The sequence below is a fragment of the Hemicordylus capensis genome, chromosome 2 (genome assembly GCF_027244095.1).
Source record: "Hemicordylus capensis ecotype Gifberg chromosome 2, rHemCap1.1.pri, whole genome shotgun sequence".
Lineage (NCBI taxonomy): Eukaryota > Metazoa > Chordata > Lepidosauria > Squamata > Cordylidae > Hemicordylus > Hemicordylus capensis.
This window is the reverse complement of record NC_069658.1, coordinates 305,179,229-305,203,435: the sequence shown is the minus strand read 5'-3', so window position 1 is coordinate 305,203,435 and position 24,207 is coordinate 305,179,229. Positions and strand designations below refer to the sequence as shown.

At 40.3% G+C, this 24,207-nt stretch overlaps 2 protein-coding genes across 2 annotated transcripts in view; one reads left to right on the top strand and one right to left on the bottom strand.

Moving 5' to 3' along the window:
• ASB14 (ankyrin repeat and SOCS box containing 14) overlaps positions 1-24,207 on the bottom strand; it is a 92,382-nt gene that overhangs the window by 755 nt on the left and 67,420 nt on the right. The window lies entirely within an intron of this gene.
• Positions 1-24,207, top strand: part of APPL1 (adaptor protein, phosphotyrosine interacting with PH domain and leucine zipper 1) — a 59,696-nt gene that overhangs the window by 11,310 nt on the left and 24,179 nt on the right. The window contains exons 3-14 of the mRNA XM_053294248.1: positions 709-768; positions 1,379-1,450; positions 3,939-4,026; positions 6,367-6,408; positions 6,954-7,012; positions 7,974-8,120; positions 9,362-9,444; positions 9,553-9,711; positions 11,424-11,612; positions 13,659-13,701; positions 20,137-20,193; positions 23,766-23,857. Of these exons, the coding sequence (XP_053150223.1) occupies positions 709-768; positions 1,379-1,450; positions 3,939-4,026; positions 6,367-6,408; positions 6,954-7,012; positions 7,974-8,120; positions 9,362-9,444; positions 9,553-9,711; positions 11,424-11,612; positions 13,659-13,701; positions 20,137-20,193; positions 23,766-23,857 (1,091 nt within the window). The remainder of the gene's footprint in view (positions 1-708; positions 769-1,378; positions 1,451-3,938; positions 4,027-6,366; positions 6,409-6,953; positions 7,013-7,973; positions 8,121-9,361; positions 9,445-9,552; positions 9,712-11,423; positions 11,613-13,658; positions 13,702-20,136; positions 20,194-23,765; positions 23,858-24,207) is intronic.

Sequence of the window (24,207 nt, the reverse complement as noted above, 5' to 3'; positions counted from 1 at the left end):
TATGCAAGAGATCTTTTCTGTCCATTGCAGCCCCCTAAAAATCTGCTCTTGAGGATCATGGGACCCACCAGAGCAGTATCAAATTGGGATTCAAGGGGCTGCAACAGGAAGGGAAATGGGTGAAAAATGGGGGAGAGAGGCTGTCTTGTATAAGTAGAAGTGCCTTTTTTGCTCGTGCATGGCATCTTTTGCAATCGAACACATTTTCTGTGCTACTCAGTGTCATGAGCTGCAAACTATAGTTCCTAGAACAGGGTGGGCAAAGTTGGCCCTCCATCTGTTATTGAGCTACAAGTCCCATCATTCCAACCCACAATTTATTGTGACTGGGAATGATGGGAGTTATAGTTCAACAACAGCTGGAGGGCCAACTTTGCCCACCCTTGCCCTAGAACTTCAACAGCTCAGAGTTTGTTTTTAAATTGGCTAATGTCCTAGTAATAGTCATTGGCTTAGAATTTTATTGACATTTGATGTGTTTATATATAATATTTCCATGTTACTTATTGTTTAGCTCTGTTTGCTAGACTGAAATTGCTTGATACATCTTTATTCGGGCCCATGCCACGAAACTGAGCAAATGTTGCAGAATTCATCAGTGATGTAGCTTGCTTCTAACCACAATTTATGTAGATTTAAATACTTTTAAGGACATTGTCAGGACATACATGCTTATATTGGTGTATTTCTCTCTCTCTTTCTAACCAGAATGAATTAAGTGCAGCAACACATCTGACTTCAAAGCTTCTAAAAGAATATGAGAAGCAGGTATAGTCCTTTTATGGAATGAAAGGCTCAAGTATTTTTGCCAGAGTGCCAGACCTATTTTAATTGCTTATTTATGATTTAATCAGTTTAGATGTTATATGGAACCATGGTTTAATTCTGGTTCCATATTATATCTTCTAGCTTTGAGAACACATACTCCTTTGTGTGAGAGAGGAGGAAAAAAACTGCTTCAGATCCTAGATTGTTTCCAGACTCTCTTTAGAACAAACCAACTTTTTTTTTGTTCGGGCATCATAGCAAACAGTGACTTGTTTTAAGCCAGTATTGGAAGTAGAATCATTCCTCCTTTCATACATAAAGGGGATGGGGGAGCTTTATGTATGAAAGGAGGAATGATTCTACCTCCAGTTAGGAACATCGTGCCAAATCTGGTTTAAACCATGGTTCCACTCATATCTTTATCAAAAGTCAATTGTAAAAAGTTAAAGGAATGTTTTTCTCCTGGCCCATAACCTTCTTTTGGGGGTTTAATTTTGTGACTATATTAATACATTTTGAATAAAAAGTTTGGGGTACAATTGAGTGTTTTATTAAAAAATTAAATATAAGTTAACATGGGACAAAAAAATGTGTGTGGATTTTTTGCTAGCGTTTTCCCTTGGGTGGTGATGATGAAGTTATGAATTCTACTCTGCAGCAGTTTGCAAAAGTGATAGATGAGGTAAGTATGCATGTGTTACTTTTCTAGAAACTCTTTTAACGATAGTCTTCTTATACCTGATTATAATGTATGTATTAAACCATAGTCATTGTTTTGCAACATTCCAATTCATACTTCTCTTGAGATGCTTGAGTCTCCATTGGATTATTTAAATTAGGCAGGAATTAATTGTGCTTCTGAGGCGTGTGTCTTTTGTACTGCTGAAAGCTCATTTAAAAGTAACTCCCCACGTGTCATGTATAGTTAATACTGCAATGTACTCTAGGGCCTTAGAAAAACAGCAGTATAGAGTTGGAAAGGACCTTAGAGGCCTTCTGGTTTCCTCAGTGCAGGAAACTACTGCAACATCCTAAAAAATGTTGTCTAGGTTCTGTTTAAAAGCTTCCAGTGAAGAAGGGCCTACCACTGCATGAGGCAGACTGTTACCTTGTCAAACAGATGTAACAATTAGGAAGTTCTTCCTTATGTGTAGCATAAGTCTGCTTCCTTGTAATTTCAGTCCATTTGTTCCTGAAGGCAGGTTTTAGTCCTGCCTACAGGAGCAACAGAGAACAAGATTGCTTCTCTTCCTATGTGGCGACTCTTCAGATATTTGAAGATGGCTATCATATCCTCCTTAGACTTTTTTTCTCCAGGCTAAACATACCCAATTCTCTCCAGCTGTTCCTCATAGGGCTGTATTTCCAGACTCCTCGGCATCTTCATTGCCCTCCTGAACCCATTCCACTTGTGTTCAAACTTATTAATGCAGTGCCTAGAACTGGACACAGCATTCTAAGTGATCAGTCCAGAATAGAGTGGAACAATTATTTTTCATGGACAGTATGTTTCTGTTAATGCAGCCTAGCATTGCATTAGCTTTTTTTAGCAGCTTCATCACACTGCTGGCTTATGTTCAACTTGTGGTTTACTAAGACTCCCAATTCCCTTTTATATCTACTGCTGCCAGGCTAAGTCTCCCACATTCTTTACTTGAGCATTGGTTTTTCTTACCCAAATACACATCTCTCCGTTTAACTTTATCCTGGTGTTGGCCCAATACTGAAGCCTGTCTAGATTGAACTGAACCAGGATCCTACCTTGGAAAAATGTTAACTGTCCTACCCCCAGGTTGTCTTGTCTGCAAACTTGATAAGCATCCTTTCCACTTCCTCCTCCAAGTCACTTACAAAAGTGTTTAACAGTAAAGGGCTCAAGAGAGAGCCCTGTGACTCTCCAATTGATAGCACCTTGCGGGATGATGTGAAGCCTTACTAATTGGTGGTTCAACCATTGGTGAACCCAGCTAACAATAACATAATTTAGCAAACATTTTACCTTCTTTTGGATTCATGCCCTTTTGTGCTAACCTAAGTAGATAAAAGCCAAGATGTATGTGCAATGAACTGGAAGAAGATAAATCTAGTGGTTATGATCTTTCAGTGACAGTGTTTCATGGCTGAAGAAGTTGACGTATGACTGTCTGATGAAAGGACAATTAGTACAGTAAAGGTGACAGTTAGTTGATTGCTTACTGAAAGGTTAAGAGCTTTTCAGAAACAGTATTTTAATCGTCTAAATATATACATTGAATGAAGGCATCACACTGAGAACAAACACTTGATTTAAGAACAACTTTCTCCTGTTTTTTATATTGTTTGTTAAATGCCTAGTTGCTATACAGTATGCACAAAAAGACAGGCCCTGCCAAGTGGCCTTAGACTCTAATTTAAACAAAATAGCTATAATAAAATAGAACTGGAGGAGAAGTCTAAAAGGGGATGTGCACGAAGAAGTCTAAAATAGGAATGTGCATGAACTGTGCACTTACCTGTGCACTGAAAGCCTGCTCTCCTCCTCTTTAAAGATCCCGCTTGCCTCTCTCCTGCCCCTGCCCCCAGCTGCGTCGAACCTGTGCACGAACTGCTGTTCGTGCACATGCCTAGTCTGAAAACAATTAGACATAGACTAACTGAAATAAATCTAAAGGCACTTAAAAACCCCACTGAGAATTAACTGAACTTATTTGGGCTAGTAAAGAGTTCCACAAGAGGAAAAAACTGGCAGACCCCAAATAGGTTGTGGTGAGGAACCGGGGTTGTATTCTTCCAGGTTGTTGTTAGTCAAATACCAGGAAGGAGAGTATAAAGTATTGCATGAACAAAATTTGAGAATGTGGTATAGACTAAAAAGGCATTCTTAATATCACTTGTGAAAACATTTTACTGTGGGCTGATAAAGTTGTCTTTATTTGCCAAAAGTAAAGGCACGACCTAGCCAAAGTTAAGCAGTTTTTGAAAATACTTAAGCTCCTAGTTAATTCTCTCATTTAAATCAGTGGCATGTTAAAGTACCTAACTTTGGCTGGTTTGTGTCTTAAATGTGTATGCCATTTTAAACTGAAATTTGATGTAGAAGCCTTCTAATTATTTGAAGTTATTTATCCAGCAGATGAAATTTATACACTTGTAGACAAAATTGTTCTGCTGTGTGGATTATCTCTCCTCAGCTAAGTTCTTGTCATGCAGTACTGTCAACTCAGCTAGCTGATGCCATGATGTTTCCCATTACCCAATTCAAGGAAAGAGATCTAAAAGGTACAGTATTACTGTCACACATGGTATGTTTATACATAAAGATTTATTCAATCTCAGTTTACTAGTTTTGTTATTTGTGCATGGGCCTGTGTCGGTCATTCCCTTCTGACTACAGTAGTAGTATTAAACTGATACTGTGGTGAAATTTGACCATGTTTAAGGAAGAAAAATGTTCATTCAAATGAAATTTGGGTTTATATCAAATGATGTGAAAAGACATTGTACTTTTTAGTTGCTGTATAAAACCACAAATTGTTGACTGCAAAGAATTTGAAAATGGTTTTTGAGAATATTTTTTGCGTTTTGAGAGTTATTTTGGGACAGAAATATTGGTCAGTTTTAAAAAAGGGAGGGGACAAGCTGTTTAGTAATCTCGGTTGAATGTATGCCAAAAGGTATTAATATCTTATTTAAAAGAAATTTTAACTTTAATTCCACCCCCTAGCAACATTATTCATTTCTATCTAACCTAATCCCACCACCCTCCCTACTTGTTTTCCCCAGTATCCATCCAAAACAGTGTAGTAAACTGTGAGGTTAAGGACTGAAAGAAAGTATAACAGAAAAAGAAAGTAAGCAGAATACAAGATGTTGCTGCTAAATGAATGACTCCTAATATTTCTAAGCAGAGCATTATATAGATATAGATATAGATATAGATATATCCAGACTAATTTTTGGATTCATATATTTTAAAGTTGGTCAAAATGTCTTTAAAAAAATTTATTTATTTATTTATTTATTTATTTATTTATTTATTTATTTATTTATTTATTTATTTATTTAACACATTTCTACTCCACCCAAAACGCAAGTTCTCTGGGTGGTTTACAAAACAATAAAAACAGCCAATAAAAGATTAAAACATTTCATCAATTAAAATTAAAATCTAAAACAATTAAAACACAATTAAAACAGTATCTAATTAAAAGCCTGGGTGAACAAGTGCGTCTTGACTGCCCTTTTAAAAGTTGTAAGAGATAGGGAGGCTCTTATTTCAGCAGGAAGTGTGTTCCAAAGCCTTGGGGCTGCAGTGCAGAAGGCCTGTCCGTGATTAACCACCAGATGAGCCAGTGGCAACTGCAGACGGACCTCTCCAGATCTCAATGGGTGGTGTGGTTCATAGCGAAGAAGACAGTCTCTTAAATACCCAGGGCCCAAGCTGTTTGGGGCTTTATATAACTTAAACCTTGTACTCTGCCCAGAAACTTACTGGCAGCCAGTGTAGATATTTTAAGATAGGAGTGATATGGTCTCTCTGAGATGACCCAGAGACCAATCTGGCTGCCGCATTCTGGACTAACTGCAGTTTCCGGACTATGTACAAAGGCAGTCCCACATAGAGCGCATTGTGGTAGTCAAGTCTGGAGGTGACCAGCAGATGTACTACTGTTCTGAGATCATTTATCTCAAGAAATGGATGCAGCTGGCATATCAGCTAAAGCTGATAAAAGGCACTTCTGGCCACTGCCTCAACCTGGGACACCAGGGAGAGTTTTGTGTCCAGCAGCACCCCCAGATTGCGTACCTGTTCCTTCTGTTCCTTCCACCAAAATCCTATTGGTATTTTTCTGAATTATTGTTGTTTGAAATCTTCAACTTTTAACCATTGGAAATGTAAAATACTTGTAAAACATGGTGATCAGCAACATGCTTAAATGTGGGCCAGTAAATGATGTAATGTCATGCTATTTGTCTCATTGTTTGGAAATCATTGTGAATGTCCCAATTTAATTTCTAATTTACAGATCAAAAAGCATTATTAAATCAAGACATGTTCTCCCCCACCTAGATACAGAAATCATGTACAACATTGTTGCCTTATGGTATATGTGTGTCTCTTTAGCTTGGACATTACTCTTAGTAGCTTTTGAGCTGTGCCTATTAATCATTCAGATTCTAGTAATTTAAAACGTCAGTCCCATACACACTTACTTGGTCCACTTGAAATCAGTGGGACTTACTTCTAGATAAAGATGGCTAGGAGCCACCTATAAGATTAATTTCTGTACTGTATATACTCTTAGTGAAAGTTGTCAATTTAAAAAAGTATCTATCACTTAGTTTGTTAAAAGGTAGGACAGATTGAAGCCTGAAATCAGTGAATCAATTCTTGCCCTATAGCAGACCTGCTCAGCTTTGGCCTCCCAGCTGTTTTTGGACTACAACTCCCATAATCCCCAGCCACAGAGGCCAATAGCTAGGGATTATGGGATTTGTACGCCAACATCTGCAAGAGGGCCTAAATTAAGCAGCTCTGTCCTATAGTTTACATTAACATCAGCAAAATTGCATTAAAATTGTGAACTACTTTAAATAAGATTGTATTATTCATTTCAGAAATCTTGACTTTAAAAGAAGTTTTCCAGATCTCAAGCAATGGTATGTGTGTCTTAAATGTTGATTTACTGGCATACTTCTATATAATATGTTGTCTGGTTGAACTGTAGTAAATATATTACAAGCATTATAGCTTTAAAGCTTTATTCTGAGATTTAGTATACTTGAAACATTAAAAATACTCTATTTGGCTCCAGAGATTTAGTTTGCTAGTTTGTTGATTGCAATAGCTACCTGTCAACGTCAAATTTTAAGTCATGGAATATTTTTAACAAAGGAGACAAGAGAAACTTTTGAAAGGCTATTCAATCCTTGACAATATTAATTTTTAAAAATACCTTTTCATCCTGTCAACCAGTAACAAAACATTCATACAAAACTCTGAATTGATATAGCATTGTATAAGTAATTGGCTTGAGGTTTTTTTAGCTTTTCATAATTACCAAGATTCTAGAACCTTCAACTTAAACTGAGTTAAGTTTAATTCAGAGAAACACTACTTCTATGAAGAGTATAGCTTTTGTGCATGTCAGACATTTTTGTTGTTTGTAGGTGTTGCTGAAATGTAATGCAGTTTTATTTTGCAGATCATGATGCTGCTATCGCCAGATATAGCCGACTGTCAAAAAAGAGAGAGAATGAGAAGGTCTGAGAAACTTTCAATACATCAGCTAGGTTTCAGTAGGTTGTTATAGAATGGCTACATCCTCTAGTAATTTTTAAATGATATACATGGCACTATTGTACACACCCAGTAGTCCAGACAGTCATGTAAGGAATGCAGATTCTTTTATCCTGCTTATAAAAGTGGAATTTACAGTGTGGAATCCCTGTATACTGGGCAAAGTGTCAAGTTCTTAAAGTGGCAACTCTCTTAGCATTACCATAGGATAGTTACTATTCTTTTAATTCCAACATCAAGTCCTTCAAGTGGATGTTGCTAGTGTTTGTGTTTCTTTTTAGATTATGAACCCCTTTGAAACAGGGAACCATTTTTCTCATTCCCTTTGCTGTGTGTGTATGGGTTGAAAACAAGTATATAAACATTCTTAACAATAATTTACCATATGGCATATTTTCTAAAAGTATATTTTAAAAAACAAAATAAACATGTCCAGTAGAGAGAGAATGTACTGACCCTGAAAAAATTGGGTGTTCTTATTTTTAGATCCTTCTGGATAATAAAAGGGGAACCATTGCTTTAGTGTCATGTAAAACCTAGCAAAGTGGACTTCTGTTCTGCTCCTATATATAATCAAACATGCACTAATATAATAAAGCCATCCAGCCAACCAACAACCTGGATGGCTTTAAGAAGGGTTTGGATAACTTCATGGAGGAGAGGTCTATCAACGGCTACTAATCGGAGGACTGTGGGCCACCTCCAGCCTCAAAGGCAGGATGCCTCTGAGTACCAGTTGCAGGGGAGTAACAGCAGGAGCGAGGGCATGCCCTCAACTCCTGCCTGTGGCCTTTGGCGGCATCTGGTGGGCCACTGTACGAAACAGGATGCTGGACTAGATGGGCCTTGGGCCTGATCCAGCAGGGATGTTCTTATGTTCTTATAATTTCCTGTTCTTTGAGCCAAAAATTATTTTTCTCTTCAGGTCAAATATGAAGTTACAGAAGATGTCTATACTTCTAGGAAGAAACAACATCAGACTATGATGCACTATTTCTGTGCATTAAATACTCTTCAGTACAAGAAGAAAATTGCTATGTTAGAACCTTTGTTAGGATACATGCAAGCTCAGGTGAATGTGTTCAAAAATAGGAGTTATGAAATGAGATTTGTGTAAAATTACTTTGCTTAAGTAAGAGTACTTGAGGTCACATTTGCATCTAGATTTGCTGGTGCTACAGTAGTAATTTGGATGCTTAAAGCAATGTAGTCAAATATTCTTATAGATTAATAAACAATGTAAGTCCCTTGGCCCACCAAAGTGTTTCTCCTGGAAATGCCTTTCGGTCCCAATTGCTTTCCTCTCTCCGCCCCCATGTTAAACAAACACATGAGCTATATGCTGGTGTTGTTAAAGTGCAGCAGTTTAGGAAATAATATGCTGTTTCTTAGCAGTGCCTATCAAGTGCATTTCAAAGGATTGTGATTTGGCATAACAAAATCCAGTTACTGTAGACACAAATATGATATGGAAGGGCACTCTTAGAGGGCTGTACATCAGGTGATCCTGTTTTAACTTTTCAGGGGAGCAGCAAACATACATAAGTAGATATTAAACACAGGACAGTTAGTGGAGGGTGGGCAGAGTGAAAGGTGAAGTATTTTAACACCCAGTAAAACCTCCTGCCTGGCATCCTGTATGGGCAACCAACCACATGTCTCACCCCAGCCACTCAGTTGGTCGATGCACATGTGTGTGGCCATTTGAGGTGTTAGCATAGCAAAAACTGGCAGCCGCCATATGTACAGCAGCCAGCTGAGTTGTAGAGGAGGGGCACATAGTTGGTTCCCCATGCAGGATGGCGGTAGCATTAAAGATGTACTCCGCTTTCTGCTCTACCCAGCTGCCACTGAGTACAGTTTGTGCAGAAGAAGCTCTTTCCTTTACAGTTAGTAGTGAGCAGCAGTGTTCCCTCTGGTTCTTTCATCTGTGTGTGGAATGAGTTTTGTTTTGGGCGGCAGTATCGAAGCAGTATGTACTCACGTGCATTCAGAGTGGGGCCTTCCTGATTCATCCTGAGCGGGATCTAAAATTAACTCTGTAGACATTGTGTTCATGCCTTAGAGGGTGATTTCTCACCGTTTGGAGAAACCGCATTTAATTGGAAATGTTAGATAAATAATTACTGGGGAAATATATGATTTTAGTATGTACAGTGTGATTGAACCGATTTCCCAATCTACAGCTGTACATGTACAGTCAAGTGGTTATAGTCACATATTTCTCTAAAGTCCAATTCCAAATAAGAACCTAAATGAAATGTGCATGAAGAAAATTATTTTGATAAATGACTGAATTCTCCTTTCTAAAAGATAAGCTTCTTTAAGATGGGCTCAGAAAATCTTACTGACCAGCTGGAAGAATTTTTAACAAATATTGGAACAAGTGTACAGGAGTAAGTTAATATCCTCTTTTGAAATGAATGACTTGACATATCTTTTTAAAAAACACCTCTTAAAGTTACATATGCTGTTAATTAAGACATTTGACCTATGCTCTTTAGTGTTCGCAGGGAAATGGATCATGAAGTAGAAACCATGCAGCAGACTATAGAGGACTTGGAGGTAGCTAGTGACCCATTCTATTTGCCTGATCCCGATACTACAAAATTTCCTGCACAGAGGAACCTTACTCGGAAAGCTGGTTATCTTAATGCAAGAAAGTAAGAACCAATTTCTGCTATTCAAGAGTTTGAATAACCTGTGTTAGCACTGCAGTGAGACGCTTTGCTAATTGTGTGGTACTTAAAAATAAAATACAAATACGACGAATTATTTATATACCGTTTTTCAACAAAAGTTCCCAAAGAGACATAGATATAAGCATATAAAATAAAGAATAGATTGATTACTTCCTGCTAGCTGAACCGGCACACAGCATCTGCGCCGCTAGTCTCTCCTCGCCACTTCCCCCACTCCCTTCTGCCTCAATCTATTCCCAGTCATTTTCGCCCGCTGGCCGCCTCCTTTGCCAGGGCCCACATCCTCCTCTACCACTCTCCCCCCTCCAAGCCCCCATGCCCGCCACAACAGCCCCAGTTGCTGCGCCAGCCTCCGCCCGGCCATTTTCGGGAGCCCACCGCCACTGCCGCCCACCCAGCTGGGCTCCTCTCGGTGGCGCAGCTCAGCTGCCCGCCGCCTCTTCTAATCTCACCGCCCCTCGCTAGCCACCTCCAGCAGCCGGAGCGGCACCCCCTCGGCCTCCTCTTCTGAGCTCCTCCAACCCCCAACTGACATTTCCTTTAGTCCTGAACTCTCGCAGCGTGTTGCGACTGCGAGACTTCCGCCGCCAAATCCTGGGCACGCATGGTCCCAAGAGAATTAAATATATAGATAGAGGTCTTAGTTCTTGAGGTGGTTCAGGTCTCCTGTCTCTTATGAAATGATAGCATGCAGCATTGTGATGTAGGGGTTTTAACAGGAGAATACACAAGGATGTATGAAAATAAAGCCATTTTTAGAAATGAAGATATATCTTGAACAATGATTCTGGATTGCCAGTAATGATTGAGTTATAAATCTGAAATGTGGCTGCTATTCTTGTTTTGGTGTGGTTGAGATTTATAATAAAACTCAGCTGATATACTTTCTCAATCAAGTTCATGTATCTGAAAAAGATTGGATCTTATCTTTGAAAGTTTATGACACAACAAGATTAAGTTGGGTGTCCATGTGTGTGAGGGAGGTAGGATTCTTGGAATGGAATTCAAAGAAGTGATATGCACACAGCTGGGCCTTTGTTTTGTGTGTTTGTTGCAGCAGCTCTCATTGCCAAATAGACAAGCCATTCAATTTAAAAATTGATTGTATCTTTGACAATAGGAACTGTTAAGGTAACAGCAATAGATAACATTTGATAGTATGCTAATATAACTTAATTGGTTCTTGGGTCCAATTAATGTCTGCAGACTTGATGTCTGCAGGTGGAAGCTATAGTAACCATATATTCTTCATTCAGCATGGAAAATATATTCCGTGCCCTTCTTTAAAGCCCTAAGAAAAGGAGAAACTATACTTCAAGCAGTACATTTTCAAATTTAGCTAAATATATAATTAATTATGCAGTTTTATATAGGTTGTTTATTGGGATGCTCTGGATGTATTCAGTCACCCCTCTTATTTGTTTCTCTTAACTTTCTAAAATTTTTATACTATGCACATAATTTAAGTTTCTCTCTTTAGTGATAAAGATAGTTGGTTAAAAATCTTATTAAACTGTCAGCTATTTCTGATAATTCACATTTTTTTCTCTTTGGGTAGATTTCAGCAGCCTCATTTTTGTTGATCATTGTATTCTCCAGTTGAGGAATTTGCATATCTGGTGTTAAACACTAGATATTCTAACACTAAATCAGAATTTGCTTTCTTTTTTCAGTAAAACAGGGCTGGTGTCTTCCAGTTGGGACAGACAGTTTTACTTCACTCAGGGTGGAAATCTAATGAGCCAGGCAAGAGGTGATGTAGCTGGAGGACTTGTTATGGATATAGACAACTGTTCAGTAATGGCCGTGGATTGTGAAGACAGAAGATACTGCTTTCAGATAACATCTTTTGATGGCAAAAAGTTCGTATTCATTCTCATTGTTGCTTACAGAGTAAACTTTTAGTTGTTGGAAACAAATAAAAACCTTGATTTGGCAAGAGTAGGGATGTGCAAACAGGTTCGACGTTGAACATGTTCGATGTCGAACCGGTTCAGTTCGACAGTTGGAGATTGAAACGAACCATCCCCTGTTCAGTCTGACCCCTGGGGAGGTTTGTGAGTCAATTTCAGACCCAAACTGAACCGGTCCAGCCGGTTTTGTGCACATCCCTAGGAGAGAGTACTAGTTTAAAAATAAAATTTCTTGCTGAAGAGAGCAGAGGGAAGGGAGAGATGTCTGTGTTATATTAAATCAATAAAATAAAAATAGATTTGTATACCGCCCACTACCAAAGCTTCTAAATGTTTTACAGCAATAAAACAAAGTTTTAAAATAGCAATAGCACTTAGCAATAGCACTTACATTTATATACCGCTCTATAGCCGGAGCTCTCTAAGCGGTTTACAATGATTTAGCATGTTGCCCCCAACATTCTGGGTACTCATTTTACTGACCTCGGAAGGATGGAAGGCTGAGTCAACCTTGAGCCCCTGGTCAGGATCGAACTTGTAACCTTCTGGTTACAGGGCGGCAGTTTTACCACTGCGCCACCAGGGGCTCTGTGATGATTAATGATTAAAACAAAAAATTTAAATACCAATTATACTGCTAAATAGCTAAAATGCTTGTATTTTTATTGTTTTTAGTATTGTATTGTGTTATAGGACTGGGAAAATGACAGATCTGTAACACTGATTATATTACTACCAAAGTCCAAAGTGCTGGTAGTAAATCAAATTACTGATTAGAATTTTGTGCACTGGAATATATGTTTTTTGAAGACCAGTATATGTTTGAGTCCTAGATTATTCCATGTAGATATTCTCATTAAACCAGTCTGGGATTTTGGTAAGGTTATAGTCTAATGTATGTGTAGCTTCTTTCTATAAGGTTGTGACTCTATGGGTAGTTTTCAGCTGGATTGGATGCTACTTATGCACTTCATCTTTCATACTTGGCTCCCATCAGCTCATCCATATTTAGGAAGCTAACATGGAGTAACCTCTTCAGCTATTACTTCTTCACTATTCCTTTCCTTTTCTTCCATCTGTCTGCTTCTGGCTGGGTATAACAGTATTATACAAGCATGACGGGGTAAACATTTCCTAAGTACGTCTCATGACTTCCTCCCTGTTGAGCGATGTAAGCACAGCTGAATGAATATATGCTCCATTGTGCACAGATACATCTTCTAAATATGAATAAACATCTGAATTCTTATGCTTTCTAAATTCCAGACATTAAATGTAGGTACTGTTTTGAATAAAGTAATATGCATGTTGACTCCGTGGAAATTCATTTTCTTCTAATGTTTTATTACAGTATAAGTCCTTGAAATGTTGGGGTTTAGTAGTACTCATTGAAAACTACCATAAGATGAAAAGTCACTGGCTAACATCCAGACTAATGCTGCACTAGTGTTGGCACAAAGATGCATTGATGCAAGAAGGTTGCATAGCTGAATGGATGCTTAGTCTTGTGCATAGCTGAGCAGATGATTAAAGTTCTGTGCTCTTAGGCTGTTTGCACAAGTGTTGCATTTGCGCAAAAGTATAGTGAATGTACATTATTCAGTGAGGAAGCGGTTTTGCAGCAAGGGGCGCACCACCAGTTGCACAAGTGTACCCTGTTGCACTAGTGCAGGGATGTCAAACTGTCGCCCTCCAGCTGTTTTTGGACTACAACTCCCATAATCCCCAGCCACAGTGGCCAATAGCCAGGGATGATGGGAGTTGTACGCCAACATCTGCAGAAGGGCCACAGTTTGACATCCCTGCACTATCGCAACACTAGTCTGGAATGCAGGCTCCCAACTTAGCAGAACTAGCCAGTGCATCATTCTTGCACCAAGTGCAACATGTTTGCACTGGTGCGTTGTTAATCTGGATGTAGCTACTGTGAAAACACTTTTGGTGGGGACCAGGAGAAAACTAAGGCTAAAACTGCTATATTTTCTTTTCTGCCAGATCTTCAATTTTGCAGGCAGAGAGCAAAAAAGATTATGAAGAGGTAAGCTGATCAATAAAACGTATGTTAAAACTGAAAAGTGTTTTGTGGCACTTAAGATGCATGCATTTGTCAAGCTGGTATCTGGCCCACAAAAGCGTATGCTACCTAATCTTTTGTGGGCCTTTTAAGGTGTCACGAGACTCTGGTTCTTTCAAGAGTGGAAGGTGTATAACTGTTAAAAAATTATACCACCAATGGAAGCTGATAACTTATTATGAAGAAGAACAGAATAAACAAAAATACTCTGTTTAGGGAGAAAATAAACAGTTCAGAATGGTTTTGTCAGTGAAACAGAACTGGACCTGATCTCAAGGTTGAATTGAACCGGAACTAAACCCTTAGACAACAGCAATTTAAAAAACCCAATATCCATATTTTATCTTGAATATTATGGCAAGGACCCAAGGATCTGTTCAATTAGTTCAGTGAGTTGAACTTTGATTTCTTTAACAGGACCCTCTATTACCACATGGTGATAGTCATAAGACTTTTGAAATTGGGGGAAATTGCAGAAGCAGTGTGTGATGTAATTAATATTGGGCCTGCTGATCAAAGAAAAAAATGTTATCGGGTGAACACAAACTTTGCATTAAGCCCAAAGTTTTTCTTGAACTGTGGCCCTTTTGTGGTTCTACCAATCTGTCGTCTTTGCAGAGTCAAACTGTTAGAAATTTGAGTTTGGTTCTGGTTCAGACATTATCTTTTAAAAATATACAAAATAAAGTAGGAAAATAGAACATTAAATAGAACAAAAGGGAATGAGTTGAAAAGTATTTGCATTTTAAATATGTTATTTGCCTGCACTAACACTACACCCTCCAGGATTCTATCAATCATATTTGATTGCTGAGGTTATAGAATGAACATGAGCCCAGAAACAGTTCTCTCTACACTTACTTGAGTAGCCGGAAGTGCAAATACTACTTCTGCTAAATAGTAGCATTCAGACCTTGATTTTTTTTGTATATCCATCATATTCAAAATAAAATAGCTAGTAGATGCATGTTTCAGCTTGCACAGGGACTCAGAGTGGGGGGAAGAGTGACTTCTTAGGCCATGTACATCCTACCTTGACCTCAAACTATCATAAATTGGTTAAGAAGAAGGTTCTAAAAAAGCTGCTTCTTCCCAGCACATACAGAGGAAAGAACCTTATTGGTAGAGGTGTTTGAGCTACACTGCTAGTTTTTGAACCACTGTTGCTGTGCTGATCCTGCTAGTCCATTTGCATTTGACATACATGCCTGCCTAGAAAAAGCCACAAACTCAACAGGAAGGGGAGAATCGACTTTCAGTGAGGTTAGGGAGAGTTGTTGTTCAAATATGAACATTAAAAGCCCTGCACAAACTTGCCTGGTATTTCTGTGGATTGGAACTTAGCTGTACATGTCTTGGATGTAGGTGATGATTAGACTTGCTGCAGCAGCTTGTAGTTACTTGGGTTGGGGTTCCCCATGAGCTAGGCTAACACATCATTATTGTTTTAGCATAACAGTGCTGCCAGATATATAGAATCTGAGCGCCTGTTGGCCATGTGGGATCAGAGGCGTCTATTCTACGGCAGGATTACTTCTCTCATCAAATTATTGGTCTTTCTGAATGTGTACCATTTAAATTGCCAACAATTCCTTATTGGAAAATTGAGTGAAATGTTCTCGCCTGGTCAAAAGTAAAATACATCTTTAACATACCTTCTTGTGCTAATGGATGATAAGAGTTTTCTCGTTAATCTTTACAAGGAAAAAAATCATTTATCTGGTGTGTCTAGTCAAATGTTTGCTCGATGTCCCCTTACAACCTAGGTTCTTCACCTGCGCAGTAGCCTGTACGGAAGAATTCCAAGTTCTTTGAGGAACTGTTCGGCTCTGCCAATCACACGTGTACGTGACTGTTATTTTTGGTGGGGGAGTGCCATAGAACTTAGTTCCTTCTTGACCACTGCTTTGCTCGCATCGGGAAGGATTCGCTCTGTTCTCCTCATTCCTCAGATTGGTTTTCGGCTTGACTTTGGCCTTTTTTTGGCCTGTTCTTCTGGTTAAACCATTTGGCTTGTTTACCAGGTGATTTTTGGCTTGATTTTGGACTGGTTATTGACTTATTCTTCTGCCTTTCCCTTTGGACTCAGTGTCTTGGTGGTCATTTTGGCTTTGACCTCAGACTGTTCTTGATTTTTTGTCTCGCCTCTACTGGTCTAATGGATGGTGGGAAAACTTTTTAAAGTGTACCTCTTGAGGGTGTACTTTACTCTCATCAGATAAGCATGTGAGTGTTTGCTTTGGGTAGAGGGCACAATGTAAAAGCATGTAAAATCTGACTAACCTTTTCGCACAAAACTAAAAAGAGCTGAGAACTTAGTCTACGCGTGGCCCTTTATGAGACTGCACTTCAGCCTGTGTTCGGGATAGTCTTCAATGTCTGCTTCTACATCGCTTCCTTCCAAGTCTACGATCATTGCTTCTTCTGCTTCAATGATGGCACAAGTCACCCCACTGTCGCCAATGCCTAGGGCCCCTTCGCCAATTCCCATTGATCTTTTCCCAGCTTCTTCACCGGCACGTTCCCTTCGTGGTTCTCCTGGACAGAAGCACCATGCACCTCGGGAACCTACTCAAACATCGATCAACAGATCTGGTACTCGCAACCTAGAATCTCTCCTGAATTCTCTGCTAGTACTCCTTCAGGGTCTACTTTTTGGAGTTTCCAGCTGCACAGTCTCGATGGGGATGACGATAACAAATTGGTACTGATTCCAAAGGCGACTCTTGCTTCGCCAGCCAAAGCTGCTACTCGATGTTCTCCCACCCAACATTGGGAAGAAAGCTTTCATCATTCTGTCCTGCATTATTAGTCCATGTCTGGAATACTGGAGTTTTCCTGGGGTTTTGGACTCTGAATTTATAAATGGCCTCCATAGGTACCGGGACCCATACTATATGTCTTCGCCAGCCTAGCCATACGATTTCCAGGAGTACAGATTATGGAAACTTATGACATTGCGGGGTAATCCTGAGTCTTCTCCCACCAAGGGTCATGACCCTGTCTCCTTAGCTTGCAGCTCAACTTTTAAGCTTCCATAAATACCAACTGCACCTATAGGCACACGAAACCTTACTTCGCCTGCTCCCTCTCACATTTCAGATCCTGATGTGGAGGTTGTTAATACACCTGCAGCTTTGTCTGCATTTGCCAGGATAAAATACACCCACAACTCCTACCTTAGCAGAAGAGGTATGTTCGCTGCTGGAGAAGGGTGTGATACCGCCTGTTCCCCCCAAAGACCAATAGACAAGCTTCTATTCAAGATATTTACGGGTGCCCAAATGAGATGGAGGCCTTTAGCCTATCATAGACCTTTGCAACCTGAACAAACATGTAAAAACCAGGAAGTTCCGGATAATATCATTGTACACCATCTTCTCCTTGATCATAGAGGACGACTGGTTTGTGATTCTAGATCTCAAAGATGTGTATTTCTATGTGGGAAGATGTCTTGCCTGCAAGAAATACCTGTGTTTTACTCTGGGACAGCAAGCCTACCCATACAAGGTCCTTCTTTTTGGACTTTGGAAGGCCTGTTGTGTGTTCACCAAGTGCATCATCGCGCATCTTTGGGTGAGTGGGGTTCTCGATCTATCCATACTTAGACAATTGGCTGCTCACATCAGACGAAAAGGAGACCCTTGTTTCTCAAGTTAGTGCACGCTGAATCTACTAGCAATTCTGGGCATGTCAGTAAACCTGAAGAAGTCCGTCTTAAGGCCTCGGAGGCACATTCAGTTCATCGGGACAATCCACTCCACTACAAAGAGAGCTTATCTTCCCAAGGAGAGGAGAAGACTGATCACAGACCTGATTTATGTCTCTGCTCTGAATCCAAAACAGATGACATGGTTCATACAAAGACTGCTAGGTTGCCTGGCTTCTTGCACTGCCACTGTGCTGTATGTGAGGCTTCGCATGTGCAGGCTCCAGAATTGGTTTCTATCGGTGTTCAAACCGAACTCTGACAGCCAGACAACCATGTGGCTACTTATTCCACCACCCATTTTGAAATCCCTGTGTTGGTGTTAAAAACCACACTCTCAATGGGCATGCCTTTCAAAGTGCCAAGACTGTCAGTGACGCTGACTTTAGATGCCTCCCAGGCAGGTTGGGGAGCACATTGCATGGCCAGGGCATCTGGACTCCTCAACAGCAGTCTCTCCATATCAGTCTCCTAGAATGCCTTGTAGTCTCTCATGCCCTGAAGTCCTTTCTGCCTCCGCTCCAGGGATGGGTGGTCCAAATGCTCTTGGAAAGCATGGCAGCCATAGCCTACCTGAACTGTCAGGGCGGAATAGTCTCCAGGTCCCTGTGCAGTGTAGCTCTACAGCTTTGGGATTGGATCAGCATGAGTGGGAGGTCAAGGCAGTCCTGCTTGACACCATTTTCCACCATTACATCTACTCGCAGAGTTTTCTGTTTGCCACACAGTTCAAAAAAAGTGCAGGTTGTACTGTTCCAGGGTGGGAGTGGGCCTAAACCCGATGTGAGACACTTCTTCAGATGTCATGGACTGGTGATCTCTATTATCTCCATTTCCCCTTCTGTCAAGGGTCCCAGTGAAGATTCTACCGGAATGCACCTGCTGCATTCTTTTCACCCCATGGCCACCCCATGGTGGCCACGGCAACCATGGTTCCCAGTCCTGCTTAGACTGTCATGAAGCACATTCCTCTTTGACAGAACCTTCTCTCTCAGCACAGGGGTTGCGTCCTCCATCCCGACCTCCATCTGTTGCATATGACTGCCTGGAGGCTCAATTATTAGACTCTATCTTACTGAATGAACAGAAAGAATCCACACGCAGGAACTGCATATGTAAGTGGAGATGTTTCACTGCCCGTGCTGTGGCAGATTCTTCTTTACTTGACAGGCCTCAAATGCTCTGGTCTCTCAAATACCTCTCTCAAGGTACATCTAGCAACTCTTTCTGCGAGACACCCAGGCTAGGATGGATGGTTTTCCCATCTGGATTGCAAATGTTTCCTCGGGTGTTAACAACCTCCTTCCCTTCAGGATCCTGTTGAACCTTGGAGCCTCTCTCTGGTCCTTTCTTGTCATCCTGTGGTACATTTGAACCATTCCGCTCCACTAGTCTCAAGTCCTTGGCTTTGAAAGTTGCTTTACTTGTAGCCATAATCTTGGCACAATATGTCTGTGAACTGATAGCTCTCCACGCTGACTCTCCATACACCAAGTTCTATGCTGATAAGGTCATTCTTTGGATAGACTCCTTGTTCACTCTGAAGGTGGTCTTTGATTTTCATCTCAACCAAGATATCTTCTTACTTGCCTTCTTCCAGAACCCTTCTACCTTACTGGAGAAGTTGATACATTCTTTGGACGTCTGGCGAGCCCTTCTCTGCTACCTCAACAGGACAAAATCTTTCTGGACATCAAACAAACTTTTCATTTCTTATAACGAAGAGAGCAAGGGTTAACCTGTGTTTCGACAAAGGTTCTTCCATCGGCTTGTGGAGCTCACATTCATGTGTTGCCACCAACAAGGGGTAAAGCCCCCTTCGAAGATCAGGGCACATTCCACTCGGACCATGGCCGTGACGGCAGCTCACATGTCTAGCATCAGTATGAAGGAAATTGGCCACATGGTCCTCAGACTTACCTTTTCTGAAGCACTATGCTATGAACATCTACTCAGTGGCAGGGGCCAACTTTGGCAGGCAGTCCTCCAAAAGAGTTCTGTGAGCAGAATCCTAGTGCCCACCTCCATCTTGGTGAGCTGGTTAATCACCCAGTTTGTGAGGGGACATGGATCACTTCAAAGATAAACAGTTTGCTTACCTTTAGCAGATGATCTTTCTGGTGATCCAGGTTCACTCACAATACCTGCCTGGACTACTTTGCTGCTAGTATACCTCCATAGAGGTATACTAGCCTCTCCATAGAGGTATACTTACCTGTCTTTGCCTATGGACATTCCTCTTTGCTCATCGCAGTGGCCGAACAAGAACTGAGGCAAATGGTTCCTTTCCATCAAAAATAATGGCCGCGTGTGCGATTCGGCAGAGCCAAAGAGCACCTCAAAGAGCTTTGAATTATTCTGCAACAGGCTGTTGTGCAGGCACAGAACCCAGGTTGTGAGTGAACATGGATTACTGGAAGGATTACATGTTACAGGTAAGCAGCCTATTTTTACCGTGGACAAACTTTTATCTAACCACATGAAGTCACATTGAGAATGTTTTACCACATCTTCAAGCTTTCAAAAATACACTGCTTCACTATGTAAATATGAAAATGTGTGGGAAGCAAATTACATGGAGAAACGGGGTGAGAAATCTGAAAAACAGAAATGACATGGCATATTATGAACCATGGACATGATACATTATAAACAATTAGAATTAATTGTACCTTTTGACTCTTTTTCAGTGGATATGTACAATAAACAACATCTCTAAACAGATATACTTAAGTGAAAACCCAGAGGTAACATGAATATTTAATGTCAAAATTTAACTGCAGTGTATAAATGTAGATGTTTAAAAAGTATGCAGACTGAAATACTCCAATTCAGTCTGTGTTGGGAAATTGAGAAATGTTTTCTAAACCATTTGTTGATGGCAAGGAATGTGAAATTTTCATTTTAAATCTACACGTACTTTAAAAGCAGCTTATACAGGATTGTAAGCAGAGCTTCCAGACATAGGAGCAAACCATGGTATAGAATTGCTTGTTTGCTTTTGTTTTCCATCTGCTCAGCACTTCCATTTTTGTGGTGCAGCTGCCTCCACATGTTGAACTACAGCTGTAACTATGGCTTGTGAATTCAGATAATATGCCAATCCTAGAAGCTTCCTTAACCATGGTTTGGCATAGCATGTGAGGCTTGTCGAGGGTGCTATTAAGTAATGGTGGTTTCTGCCGTGTCAGTGATTCATTTATTTGAATGTATCTTAGAAGAGGAGAGAACTACTACAAACTGCAGCGTGGAGTAATTTAGGAGAAGCTCTTTCAAAGATTAAACTGCCTCATCTTTGTCATGGTGGTCCTCTGTGCAGTCATGCAAATGGGATTGTGTCTGCACAGGTGACCCTGGGATATATATATTTAAAATGGATGGGACAACTGGAATGCAAAGGTCAGAAAAAGTCAATGGAACTTCCAGTACTGATGTTATGTTCAAGTATAACTTTATTTTCATTTAAAAAATAATGTTCTGCTTTTCCAACATTAAAAAATACATGAAGTTTTATCCCATTTCACAACTAGGATTTTAATGAAACAGAAATAAGAACATAAAAACAGCCCTGCTGGATCAGGCCTAAGACCCATCTAGTCCAGCATCCTGTCTCGCACAGTGACCCACCAGATGCCTTTGAGAAGCCCACAGGGCATGCCCTCCCTCCTGCTGTTGCTCCCTTACAACTGGTATTTAGAGGCATTTTGCCTCTTAGGCTGGAGGTAGCCTATAACCCTCAAGACTAGTAGCCATGGATAGACCTTTCCTTCATGAATTTATCTAAATCAAATATCAGGTAGTGTAAAAATGCAGCAAGCAGCGCATTGGACTAGAAGATCTCAAGGACCCTTCTAACTTTAAAAAACTGATTCTGAGGGGGAAGTTTTAAGAGTGTCAGGGCAGTATTGCATAGTGGTAACAACAATTGCAGAACCTAACCTTAATGGATAAGCTAACACAAGAAATACAGCTCTCATGAGGAACATCCTGCTCAGACTGCTTCATAAAACATTTATATCAGGGATGTGCACAGGATAGCATTTGCGTTCTGTTCTGAGCTCGGAACAGAACTCAAATGCCCTGGATCATTCTGTTGGAACAACCAGTTGAGCTGGTTGTTCTGAAAGAATGACCCCCTTCAAACTCAGAATGTTGCAAGCGCCATTTTGGACTCCAAAATGGCACTTTTCCGGCCTCTTTGCACATGCAGCAGCCATTTGCATGGTGGTGTTGACCATGCAGATCACTGCCGTACATGTGCAGATGCCAGAAGAGTGTCATTTTGGGAGTTTTGAGTGTTACAAGCTATAATGGGGTTCCGTTCTGAGCTTGGAACACTTGAAATGGCCCGGTTCACAGTTGGAATATTCTGACCACAAACTGTTCTGCACAGATCAACATGCATCTGACTGTAAAACATAAGTGATCACATCATTTTAGAAAGATGTACTCTCTTCATAACCTGCATAATTTTCAGCCACAGTGCAATACTTCTCTTTGGAACTCTCAACTTATATTCCTGTAACTTGTGTTGCTCCGTTATTCATTGTGTCTTAGATCAATGCTTTGTGTCCTCCTTTTCTTTCATGTTAAAAATAATAAACAAAAACATTGAAAATAAAAAGTCTCAACAGCAGCTTTCCCTCTTCCCAGTTTCACTCTGTAGCATATAGCCAGAAGTGCTGAAAGTTTCTGGAGTGAGTTGATCCTTCACAGCCCTGGCTTTGATACACTTTGTGTATTGGCTTCCTGGTTAGCGCCATTTATTTTATGTCATAAAATAAATATGACAAAAAGAACCTGTCAAGTGTTTGATAAAACCCTATTTTCACTGCAAAATTGGTATTGCTGCTCTGAGATATTTCCTGCACAGACACAGTTGCTTAGTTTAGGAATATGATTTTTGCATCCTTCTGCTCATGTCCTCTTGAAATACTTACCCCGGGTATAAGCATGGGGTGGATTGAAAGCTAAAAAGATGTAATTATTTATAGAAGCATTTTAAAAAAGCATTTATAATATATGATCATTGTAGAGTGTTCATTGTGCCATATGACTGTCAATGACAGTCATATGGCACAATAATATCTGACAGTCAGATATTAAATGGCTTTTTAATATCCACATGAACCGCTGGGTGAGGTCATCAGGAGATTTGGTGCTGGGTGTTATCTGTATGCTAATGACACCCAAATCTACTTCTCCTTTTCATCTTCAGGAAATGGCACTCATTCTCTAAATGCTTGCCTACAGTCAGTAATGGGCTGGATGAGGGATAACAAATTGAAGCTGAATCCAAGCAAGACGGATGTGCTCAGTGTGGGGGCTCAGAATCTGAGGGGGGTGTTAGATCTTCCTGTGCTGGATGGGGTTACACTCCCCCAGAAGGAGCAGGTGCGCAGCTTGGGAGTACTCCTGGGCAAAGGCCTCACCCTGGTATCTCAGGTGGAGGCCATGACCAGGAGTGCTTCCTATCAGTTTCAGCTGATTCAACAGCTGCACCCATTCCTTGAAGAGGATAACCTCAAAGCAGTGGTGCATCAGCTGGTAACTTCCCAGCTTGACTATTGCAATGGGCTGTATGTGGGGCTGCCTTTGTACGTAGTCTGGAAACTTCAGAATGTGGCAGCCAGATTGATCTCTGGTACAACCCGGAGAGAGCATATTTTACCTGTTTTGAAACAGTTACACTGGCTGCCGATATGTTTCCGGGCAATATACAAAGTGCTGGTTATTACCTTTAAAGCCTCGAATGGCTTGGGTCCGAGTTATTTTAGAGAGTGCCTTCTTCTGCATGATCCCCACCGCACGTTAAAGTCATCTGAGGAGGTCTATCTGCAGTTACCACTGGTTTATCTGGTGGCAACTCAGAGGTGGCCTTCTCTGTAGCTGCTCCTGGGCTGTGGAATGCACTCCCGGCAGAAATCCGCAATCTGAATTCTTTATTGATCTTCAGGAGAGCCCTTAAAACCTATCTATTTGGCCTGGCCTTCCATGGTTTTTAACTAGTTTTAATTGTTTTAATGCTGTAACCTGCTTTTCAGGGTTTTTTTAATTGTTTAGTTTTTTAAGATGTTTTAATTGTTAACTGATGTTTTATATTGTTTATATTTCTGTTTTAACTGTTACTGGTTTTAAATTGTAAACCACCCTGAGCCATTTTGGAAGGGTGGTTTAAAAATTAAATAAATAATAATAAATAATGAGCCAGACATATGGCTGAATGAATGTCTTACAGTAAGTAGAATTGTTTATATCCAAATGTTATTGAAAAGAAGCACTTCAATGTGTATTGGTTTTTTTATTTTCAACGATACAGGAAATTGCTGCACGTGTAAATCAGTCAGCTTTAGAGGCTGTCACTCCCTCTCCATCTTTCCAGCAGAGACATGAGAGTATGAGGCCAGCAGTGTAAGTTGCAAATCAGTAGAATATTTAAAATGACCTGTAAATCATGGTAATTCCATTGGGAACTGGTCATGGGGCCTGGAGGGTTATCTGGGGCCTGGAGGGTTATCTAGGGCTAATTTAAATTATTACTGAAGGTTACTTAAAGCTTGCAGTCAGTTGCTTTGCATCTTCCCTCACAGTCAATTTTGTAAACATGTTTCATTGATTGTCTCATCATAGAAGTTTATTTTATTACTCAGGGTTAGCTTACAGGTTATCTGTTCATGACTATGATGATGTGGTGATTTGGCTTTGTTGGCTGAGTGATGACTTTTCTAAAACTGGCCTTTTTTATGGGACTTGGGATGTTC